General features: G+C 36.6%; 3 protein-coding genes across 4 annotated transcripts; all 3 read right to left on the bottom strand.

Annotated features, from left to right (window-relative positions):
• Window positions 1-1,629: 1,629 nt before the first annotated feature.
• Window positions 1,630-5,084, bottom strand: LOC113304193 (DUF21 domain-containing protein At2g14520-like). Of its 2 annotated transcripts, none has more exons than XM_026553251.1 (13): window positions 4,637-5,084; window positions 4,456-4,532; window positions 4,297-4,380; window positions 4,090-4,203; window positions 3,891-3,977; window positions 3,632-3,771; window positions 3,448-3,535; window positions 3,285-3,358; window positions 3,003-3,181; window positions 2,667-2,902; window positions 2,307-2,353; window positions 1,930-2,209; window positions 1,630-1,826 (listed from the first exon to the last, which is right to left on the bottom strand). In XM_026553251.1, exons 1-13 carry the CDS (start codon window positions 4,815-4,817, stop codon window positions 1,779-1,781), a joined length of 1,635 nt encoding a protein of 544 aa, XP_026409036.1. In that variant the 5' UTR covers window positions 4,818-5,084; the 3' UTR covers window positions 1,630-1,778. The 2 variants fall into 2 exon arrangements, with proteins under 2 accessions (XP_026409036.1, XP_026409037.1); XM_026553252.1 differs by having other exon boundaries at window positions 1,930-2,206; window positions 4,637-5,075.
• Window positions 5,085-6,041: 957 nt separating this feature from the next.
• Window positions 6,042-8,014, bottom strand: LOC113304116 (2-C-methyl-D-erythritol 2,4-cyclodiphosphate synthase, chloroplastic-like). Its single transcript, XM_026553182.1, has 5 exons — window positions 7,956-8,014; window positions 7,696-7,789; window positions 7,273-7,293; window positions 7,010-7,123; window positions 6,042-6,691 (listed from the first exon to the last, which is right to left on the bottom strand). Exons 1-5 carry the CDS (start codon window positions 8,012-8,014, stop codon window positions 6,410-6,412), a joined length of 570 nt encoding a protein of 189 aa, XP_026408967.1. The 3' UTR covers window positions 6,042-6,409.
• Window positions 7,878-9,645, bottom strand: LOC113304194 (2-C-methyl-D-erythritol 2,4-cyclodiphosphate synthase, chloroplastic-like). The gene is made up of 3 exons (XM_026553253.1): window positions 9,218-9,645; window positions 8,997-9,127; window positions 7,878-8,399 (listed from the first exon to the last, which is right to left on the bottom strand). Exons 1-3 carry the CDS (start codon window positions 9,573-9,575, stop codon window positions 8,166-8,168), a joined length of 723 nt encoding a protein of 240 aa, XP_026409038.1. The 5' UTR covers window positions 9,576-9,645; the 3' UTR covers window positions 7,878-8,165.
• Window positions 9,646-9,983: the final 338 nt, after the last annotated feature.

Genomic DNA, 9,983 nt, shown 5'->3' with positions numbered 1-9,983 from the left:
TCTGTTTTTTTTGTAGTACTCTGTTTTTGGTAGTAGTAGTACTTTGTTTTTTGTAGTAGTAGTACTCTATTTATTTTCCAACCTTTACTAACCCAACGCTGTAAATATTTGTAGAAGATAGGGACATATTTGTCTCTTCAGGTTAATAAATAAAAAAGATTCTGGGTGAAATATCCATTTTGGCTAAATGAACAGTATTTTTTTGTTTTTTTGGCTATATGAACAATATCTAAACCTAAGTATATATTTCACACACGATTTGTTGCAATTGGTCTTTTTGACCAATTTTGTGAAAAAAAAAAGACAAGACATTAATATTTTATTTATAATTAAATTCGTGGAGAAAAGTCGTCCATCCATTACAGTCCAAAGAATGTCCTGTAATGATAGGGACTCCATTTTTATCTTCTTAATAATCGTCATCTATGTGCTCACTTTAATCTAATATATCTAAGCTAGTTAAGCATGTATTTTATTCCAAAATTACACACTAGATTCATTCTGATCATTTAAATTTCTAACAACAGATATAAATAAAACAAGCGTAAACAGATGTTCCCAAAATATATTTATAATTATATATTTTTGTTTTTGTATTCATTATAGTACTGATATTCAATCCTTGTTCTTTAACGGATTATAAGTAAAAGTAAAAATGTTTACCTATGCTATGTGTGGTAAAACGTCAAAACGAACACAACGGGCCTGCTAATTTATCTTCACATCGATCCTATGTCGAAATGCTGCTTATTTACTTGTTTCTTGTGACCAACCATCCACCATATTGCTAACATGAACTAGTTCTTTGTCACCATATTAGGCTAAACTTGATTAAAATTTAGAGTTTACATTTGAAAGCCGCCCACCATCTTGTTGTGGCGAGGCGATGTAATGGATGATACATGGTCATGTGGTCCAATTTTAGTCCTTTTCTCTTGCAATGGATATTACATTCATTGTCAAGAAAAAGTTTAGGTCTTAATACATTTCAACTTGTTTGGTTGTTCATGGAGCCATCCTTGTTGACTAATCCACATCGCATACGTCATAATGTATGTAACATCATGACTTAATTAATACGTACACCTAATCTCGTTTTGATGATATTAAAATTTCATGAAAAGCCATTTTATTTTGGTAGCACTCCATCTGAATAACCAAAAAATGTTGCCCGATTTTGAAATCCTCGAATAGCTATCTCGTATGTTTATGAATCAAAGTTTTTAAGTTTGATTTTAATCTAGACCCTGAATGCTCAGGCTACTGAGCTTCACAATTTCAACTTTGGAAGCACAGAAAAAAATAAAGGGGCAAAAAAGTAGGGATGTTCCTCAAATTTACACTAAAAACTGAGGGTGCTTGTTTAAGGAGCAAAAGAAAAATATCTTAGGCAGGGATGTTACTCAAATTTACACCAAAAAGTGAGGGTGCAAGTCAAGGTCAACCATGAGATTAGCTGGTTCAGTTTTTGTCCTAGCCATGAGATTAGTGATACAAAACAAATGCAATTATTTTAAGTTGACTTGGACTAAAAGACAGTCAAAGTCTTCTTGTTCTTTTTGGACATGAAGCCAGTGATGGCCATGGCAGAACCATGTCCACACTTATAGTTAGTTCCTAAAGGACAAGTTACAGCAAATGATTATGTGTATTATAATAATTAGGTAATAAAGCCTAATACAATTCTCAGGGCCATAATGGGGAGTTTCTTAAGCTGCTGCAGCTACCTCAAAAAGGCCAAGACCAACCTTACTGATATGATAGTAAAGAGGAACAGGTCACACGCTTTCGAGTTTTCGTAGTTTCTCGTATGGTTTTCTTGCTGCCTGATTGTCAAAAAGGAAAGAGCAAAGACAAATAAGTCCGGTTAGAGAAAGGATATCGACATTTAAAGACACAAAATTCAAGTATGGAGACTGGATGACTTACTCGATTTGGGGAGTCTCGGCTAATGGTTATATGTTCAGCTGGAGAAGGCGTAAGGGACTTCAGAGGGGAGCTACATAGAGATGGTCTGACCACAGGGGACTGAATGTAGGGAGAAACAGGTGAATGGATTATAGGAGTTTGGTAATATGGATGAAGTGGAGATGCTAGCTGATTCCTTTTCTGAACATGATAAACCGAGAATCTGCCTGCTGGGGTGCTTGGTGATGATGAAGAGTTTGGTGACGATGATGACATTCTCCCAGGTATTGTAGTTATCCTGCTAACGAAATCAGAGACAATCCCCATCTCCCGAAGTCAGTAAAACCAAGATTTTAGCAGCAATTAGAGATTAGAGCGAAAACATAGTTTTTACTTACTTGTTTTGGACATCAACAGACTGATCTGTTTCATCAAATATTTCTTCCTACAAAGTTGAGAAAGTCGATGGTTTAATCTAAAATGGCGTGGGAGTAAATGAGATTAGAAAGTATGAAATTTAAAATTTCAGAATGAAGTTCCAATCCTGCCGTTCGGACAACCCTTTTTGTGGACACCTCTGGAGGGGCAAAGATGTTAAACACGGCGGTGTGAGGGGAAGCCGGTCCTTTTTGTAGACCCTAGATGCAGTATTGCCTGCTTGTCCCCCACTTCTTAGAAATACCGCCCCTCACTTGCCTGCTGGCCAGAGTTCTCCACTAAAAGGGCTGTTCAAATAGGATGGTTGTGAAATTTTTTACCTGCAGTAATTCTTCAATAACATCTTCCATTGTTATGATTCCAATGACTTCTTCATCTGCAGAGTCAGCCGACAGAGAATCCAAATCTGCATAATTGACGATATCATCTAGATCCCCAACTCGTTCCATTTTCTTTATCGGTGAATCCAATTCTTTGCATCGTTCGGTGTTGCTGTTCCTTGTTGCAGGACTACGTTTTTCAGCATCAATCATAATAACTGAATCAGAGACCCTTCCTGTGAATACAGAAACAAATACCTCATTACCTTCATTGGAACAGATTGAATAATTCAAATAAAAACATAAAAACATGAATGATGAATAATGATCTAGCACCATTTTGGTCTTGTTGGGTTCGTTTTTTGTTCAAGCCTGATATTGTATCTGACATGCTGTCTTTTGTACTGTCAGGGGTTTCCATATCTTTTTTCATGGATTTTACGACGACTGCCATGTGACTATGACCCATCTGGAATTCGTTAAGTATTTCATATAACGGCAAATCATCCTGAACCCTGCCAGACATAATATTTATATCGTCAGCTATGATTACAGCAATGATGATTAATGAAATTTAGAAAGGATTAATCCCATTTTAATAACATGGAATATCTGTACCTCGGTATTTTTCTGATAGTGGTGTTTCGGATTAATATCTCGTCTGCAGGGTTGCAGAAGATCAAATTCTTAACCTGAAAACAAGAGAAACACTTCATATGTTTGTATAACACCACAATTGAGCAACTAGCTCTTGGATAAAACAAGAATCTTAAGCGCATACCAGAATAAGGCCGACTATATTTGTTGGATTGCCAGAGAAAACTGGTATACGACTGTGTCCCTTGCTCATTATCATACACATTGTACGTCTAAAGAGTAACAGCAGAAAAAAAATCAGCTGGAAAGGAAAATTTACATAACTTTGAACAGATCAATACTGAAGTGAATAAGCTTTAGGCACTTACACGTCAAGTTTGGAGTCTATATCAAGTGAAAATGTCTCAGATATTGGTGTCATGGAATCTTTAGCAGTTTTTTGTGTTAAATCCAGAGCTCCAGTTATAATAGTAGTTTCATCGTGGGTGAGTTCCCCACCTTTTCCAGCCTAACAATGACCACGATAGTATACAATAAGATTTCTCCAAGGCAATGAAAGATTACATTACAGGTACTCAGCAAACATGAAGAAAATAGAGCTTAATTCATGAAATACGAGAAACTAACCTCATTTCCGTGCATATCAACCAACGTCTTTAGCTCGGCTCGTCTTAAAAGCACAGAGTGGCCCTTCCCAAGTAGCCAATCTAACAACTGCCAGAAAAAGAAACCACTGCCAATGTCATTATAAGTGAAGATGGTACAAAATGTCATCATTATTATGTTTGTTGTGTATCGTTCTTTCACCACATGAGGATGAACTTACTTTGCTAATTGGATATGTGATTGGGAAAAAGATCACCATAAGTAACCTAACAACTAGAACCATTTTTGCTCCAACACTCAATCCATAATGTGAACACACAGCTTGTGGAACGATCTACAAACAAGAAAAACAAATCATTCCATAGTTCGATATGAATTGCACCTATGAACTTCATGGAAACAGAAACTTTGGTTATGATTATTTTACCTCACCAAAGGCAAGTATGAGAGTTACAGATACTACTATAGCAATCCAAGCTGGCGCAATTGAATCGAGAAAAATCGGAAGAGCCTTAAAAAGAACAAACACACATCATTAGTTCATCCAGACCAGAACTCATACCCGTAGTAAGATACGTATCATTACCTCCATAGCTAATGCATTTCCAATGAGGAGAGTACAAAGGAGCAAGTGTTGGTTCTTCACAATTGGCAGAATTTTGGCTGCATACCGTAAGAGTAAACAATTGAACCAAACAATCTCCAAACACAGAGTTAAAGGGTAAGAAGAGTGTAAAGGTAACGCAGATTATGAGTTCAGCAGTAACCTGCATTTTTCCGATCTTGCGGCTTGCCGGCCTTACTAAGAACCTCAAGGTCTACAAGACTAAGAGACATTAGTCCAAGTGTTAGTCCAGACATTAGACCTGCAAATAAAACAAGAGCTACGCATATGACAAGATATATCCAAAACATGGATTGGCAACATGGTACATCATTTGCTGCCATTGATGTTCTTTCTTTGAACAAAATGTTAGTTGACTTCAACTACAGCTAGTAGCTTTGTGAAGATTGTGTTCTGGAAAATGAAGAACTAAAAAATTGTAGTGAAAATCCAACCCAAAAGAGATTGGAAGATGAGGGAGTTCAGGCTTTGATTGGTTTGAAGTATTATATAATCTGAGCATCATGCTTATGGTGATTCCATTGATCATAAGTGGACAAAGTGAGATCAGTATAGCTTTTTGAAGAAAAGTGTATCAATGGAAGGTGATGAAAGATATTCTTTTACAAACCCATAAGTCCAAATAGAACAGATTAAGTAATCCTTAAACGACTCTTAACCCCTCTAATTACCTTGCTTCCTTAAATGACTCTAACCTTTACATATATTCAAAAAAGCAGAAACCTAATTTTTGAAAAAGAAAGGCCTTCCTAAATTTAGAAACATGAAAAATTAACTATAAAAGGGATTTACCCCAGTCATCAAAAACTAAAGCTTTTCAACAACTAGTCATGCTCAATAGCCAACCTATGCTGTGACATCTGTTGAGGTTGTTTTCATATAGTAACAAGTTCCTAAATTTCAAACAGCCAGAGTATACGTTATTCTAAGAATAGACGATCAGAAATCTTAGTTAGCACATAGTTTTAGTTGAAATCTACTAATCATGGTTTTATATGGGAGTAGTTGAAATGATAAACTCCCATTAGTGTCTACTACTTCTTGTTTGTTTTGTGATTAGTGAAGTTGTTGAAGAACTTATTATTTCTATGATTATTAGTAACATTATAAAATTAGAATGCCTATTCACTTAAGCCTCAACAGGAGAGATTTCAGTGAATAGATGGCAAGGTAGAAATTAAGGAGAAAGTAGGTGAAAAGAAATTCATGTGGAGCAATTTCAACCGTAAGAGAGTTCTAATTCTGTAAAAAGTGATGTTACTCAAGTCAAGAGCATACCTGAATTTGGAGCTACTATAACTGGCATGCATCTGACATTCAACAATGAATCAAGGTGGATTTGTGATGAAAATCAGGTAAGGAGTCCTTGTACTGCTGAATCATATAGTTGTAGCTAGCTGGCATATGAAGTTGCTTTTGAAAAGTTTTTCCATTTTCAGCTTATCTCCAATTGCAGCTCCCTCCTAAAGTAAGCTAACTCTACTCAGAAAAAGAAACCAACCAAGTGTGAGTTAGCTGTTTTTTTTTTCTTCCTTCGATCTATGATGGCAGTATACTAAAACGGTAAATTTCAGTACGCACTATGAACTCCTCGAATAAGAAAATCAGTACTACATTAACAACCCTTGTAGGTGTATTGTCATACCATGCTATATGCATATGCATGGACGATGACTACAACAGAATCAAAACTGGTTACAAGTTAATATACTTCTACATTATTGTTTGTACTACTTGTAAGTTATACAGGACGTTTAAATGTGACGCAACTTTAACTCTGCAAAGATGCTTTATTAGAAACAGTATATTCATAGTATTTTCTAACTGAATTATAAAAGAAACTCCAAAGGTTAATAACAAATCCGCCAGATAGACCACCAACAGCTCAATTTTTATTCTAAGCTTTGACAGAGGGTTACAACATTAATACACCATTCTTGTGACTAAAATTTCTATGTCTCTCCCACTTCCTCACAAGAAGAACTACACTGTGAGCTGAGACATTTCTGTCATTGCTGTCAACAACTCTATGAGCTTTTTGTTTGAAACTGACAACAGATACATAAACTCCTAAAATTCTAGATAAGTTGGTTTTGATGGTTTCCTTGATTGCACTGAGTTGTAGGTATGGTTCTTGCAGGATCAAAGTAGTATCTAAATTTCCAATCTCATAACCAGCATCATTCATGAGCCTCACCTGTAAGTATCACAACTGCAATGAATAAACCGTTCTATTAACGAATCATTCAAACTCCATCAAATAAGAAAATTATAAGTCATCATATTACAACTGAGAAACGCCTCCATCTTAATGGAATAAGTTTTGAACCTGTATCTATGTAATTTGATAAGATCATGCTAATAAAAACCATTCTTTCTTATTTAAGTTCAGACTGTAAGGTGAATCTATTTCGTGTAACGTTAAATTTAGTCTTGGAATAGATGCATGTCTGAAACAACTGAAACGGAATACCAGAGGAAAGCCTAAGAAGTAAAATAGATAGTGAAAACTTACTGCTTCTGCAACAAAAACAGATGATGATGCACCATCCCATTTTGGATCGAACCATGGAAACATTTCTTCAGCATCTGGTAGCCCTAACGCACCCAAAATTGCATCGACTACGCCCTGGTATAACACATCCGCAGAAATGGTATCAAAATCACCAATTCAAATAACATAATTCTTAAACTATGACAATAGAAGGAAGAACAAGTTATTCTCTCTGTACTACGCAGTCCAAATACTGTAGCTTGACTGTAAGAAAAAGCAATTACCTTTTGGAGAAGCTTCACATCCTAGACTGTAACGAATATACTGGCTACCGATGATCCAAGACAAGCAGGCACTAATTTCTGAATATCAAATCCATGACCAATTCGGAATTGCAAAGGAGACTCTGCTGCTGGCGGTTTTTTTGAGGTTGTGGCAGTTTCTCTTTTGATCTCCATGGAAAGACTTAGAAAAACAAATTGCTAATAGAAAATGGGTCTGGGTAGATTTCACTTGTTAATGGAGACCAATACGGAGAAACCAAGACAAAAAGGAAAAAAATCCATGGAATGTACAGAGCAGAAAGGAATTTTACATCCTCTGAATTTGAAACAGTTGAGACAAATACTAGATACAAACCAAGCCGTCCTAACAGTAACAATGAATTGGGAATCCGTTTATACCTGCTCAGGGGCTGCCATTTATACCTGCTCAGGGGCTGCATAGAGATAAGTCAACATGGCTGATTTTTCTTGTGATAAGTTCTCCTCAGCAGCTAGCTCATTTTCTTCAGAATAGTCCCTGCATTCTTAAGATTTTAATTTTACACTCACTACATCAATCAAAACAATAATTTCAAGACCCAATTACTAGGATGTCACAGGTTATCTTCAGGAAATTCACATATATTTATATATAGAGGAGACACAAGTAGTCCTTGACACCCAAAATGATTTTCTATACCAACAAGTGCAATACATTACATGGGAGCTTTAACATTAGGCCATTACGGGCCATCAATGCCATGGTCCTTCATTTTTTTTCTTTCTATTTTTCCATCTGGCGTGATAGGGAAATGAGGTCCCTGTAAGAATGAGAATCGTAGAATTCTTACAACTTAAAGACTACAAGGTTTGGAGGAGAAAATCTCTCCTCTCGTTCTCTCTATTGCCCTCTCTTACTTCCTCATCAAAAGTACCACGGTGTGAGCTGCAATACTGCGGTTCTCTCCAAGGCTGTCAACCTTCTCATGAGTTTTCGCTTTGAGATTGATAACAGATGGATCAGCCCCAAGCAACTCAGACAAGTTTGCCCTGATATTCTCCTTGTGCGGGCTCACTTTTGGCCTTTGCAGAATCAAGGTGGCATCTAAGTTTCCAATCTCATAACCAGCCTCATCCATGAGCCTCACCTGAAATATAGAACCACAGCAGAAAACGTGACTTCTACAATCAAATTGCAATCCGAAATCCAGTCAAACATACAAGCACCAGAAACTAAAAACTATTCTACAAGGTCCCGAGCCCAAATTGCTACAGTCTTAAGGGACTTCAATACTTCTATTTCCAATCTGGTAACCAAGAGAACAGAATTAAAAGTGTTCACATTATATGAAAGTGTCCATTAAATTTCAAAAACTAATCAACAAAATTCAGAATTTTAATCTGAAAGGGTCATTAAGTCATGGAAAATGATAGAATGCACGCGCTTAGTGCTAGCTGGTTGCAAGCACTCCAACATGGCAGCGAGCCCGATTCACTATGGGATCATGGGAATTACCCCAAAGGGGTTCACCGCCTCCACATAGGCGCTACCTTGGAGTGCTTGCAACAACGCGAGCACCCTAGCAACGTTGTTTAGTCAAACGAGAATGCAATGTAGGGAACATTTGCTACTCTTCAATCCAACACTCTAAATTCCTCAATCAGTAACTGAAACCCTAACTACAATTCAGATTCATGTCAGAAATCAAAACCAAAAATTGAAAGATCTAAAAGATTGAACTTACAGCTTCTTTGATAAAGACAGATGAAGCAGCACCTTTCCATTTAGGATCATTATCTGGGAAAATCTGCCCAATATCTGGTAACCCTAAGGCACCCAAAATTGCATCAACAACACAGTGAAGCAACACATCCCCTGCAACAAAAATTCAACTAAAATTTCAATAAATTTCACAAATTGGGGTTTCAACAATAATAAGAAGAATTAAAAAACCCAGAATTTTACCATCAGAATGAGCTTCACAACCACGGTCATGAGGAATACTAATACCCCCAATAATCAAAGGGTAACCAGGTTCTAATCTATGAAGATCAAATCCATGACCAACTCTAAAAGGTAACACCTTTGATGGTTTTTTAGCTACTGTTTCTCTAACTACTTCAGTAGTTGATGAAAATACCTTAAAATCACTCTTTTTTGATGATTGAAGATGAAAATAGTTGTTTTTGTTTTGTGAAAATGAAACCCAAGTTGAAGAAATGGAGGATGGAACAGAGGGGGTTAGTGATTTTGACCTAATTGTTGTTGGGGTTTTGGCGGGAAGGACTACTGAGGAGAAAACTGGAGAAGTAGCCATGGCCATTGAAAATCCTGAAGCTTTTTGCTTTTTTTAGTGTTTGTTTGGATTAAAACCAGAATTTTATAATCCAGGTTAGGTTTTGTCAGTATTATGTGATTAAATGCTGCGAGAATATATTCCTTATACAAGGAACCAGAATGGAATTTGAACCAGCTTTTTCCATTCACATGAGCAAAGCACTAGGGTGCATTCCCATTCCTTATCCCTCGTTCATAGGGAAAAATTCAAACTGGCATCTACTATGGTCTTCCATTTCCCTATAAAACTGGGAAAATCCCTTCCCTTCCCTACCAAGTGGATCATATGTGATACTGATGATAGGGAAGGAAAATGAGACGGATACTCAGTTTAATTTATACTTTACAGAAACTCAGTATCCGTAAAGCAGTTGAAACGGATACTCAATTTCCG

This window comes from Papaver somniferum, chromosome 8, assembly GCF_003573695.1.
Source record: "Papaver somniferum cultivar HN1 chromosome 8, ASM357369v1, whole genome shotgun sequence".
Classification (NCBI taxonomy): domain Eukaryota; kingdom Viridiplantae; phylum Streptophyta; class Magnoliopsida; order Ranunculales; family Papaveraceae; genus Papaver; species Papaver somniferum.
The sequence above is the reverse complement of the archived record's forward strand: the minus strand, read 5'-3'. Positions and strand labels throughout refer to the sequence as shown.

Bases quoted from the DNA above. Each gene is read 5' to 3' on its own strand.
- LOC113304193 (XM_026553251.1), bottom strand. From the start codon at position 4,817: ATGGCAGCAAATGATGTACCATGTTGCCAATCCATGTTTTGGATATAT. The intron at 4,204-4,296 runs GTAAAATAATCA...TCTTGTTTGTAG, and splicing joins TCATACTTGCCTTTGGTGAG to ATCGTTCCACAAGCTGTGTG. The intron at 2,210-2,306 runs GTAAGTAAAAAC...TGATTTCGTTAG, and splicing joins TCTGTTGATGTCCAAAACAA to CAGGATAACTACAATACCTG.
- LOC113304116 (XM_026553182.1), bottom strand. From the start codon at position 8,014: ATGGCATTGATGGCCCGTAATGGCCTAATGTTAAAGCTCCCATGTAAT. The intron at 7,790-7,955 runs GTTGGTATAGAA...TTAAGAATGCAG, and splicing joins CCATGTAATGTATTGCACTT to GGACTATTCTGAAGAAAATG. The intron at 7,124-7,272 runs GTAATTGCTTTT...GTGTTATACCAG, and splicing joins ATGTGAAGCTTCTCCAAAAG to GGCGTAGTCGATGCAATTTT.
- LOC113304194 (XM_026553253.1), bottom strand. From the start codon at position 9,575: ATGGCCATGGCTACTTCTCCAGTTTTCTCCTCAGTAGTCCTTCCCGCC. The intron at 9,128-9,217 runs GTAAAATTCTGG...TTTTTGTTGCAG, and splicing joins TTGTGAAGCTCATTCTGATG to GGGATGTGTTGCTTCACTGT. The intron at 8,400-8,996 runs GTAAGTTCAATC...TCTATATTTCAG, and splicing joins CTGTCTTTATCAAAGAAGCT to GTGAGGCTCATGGATGAGGC.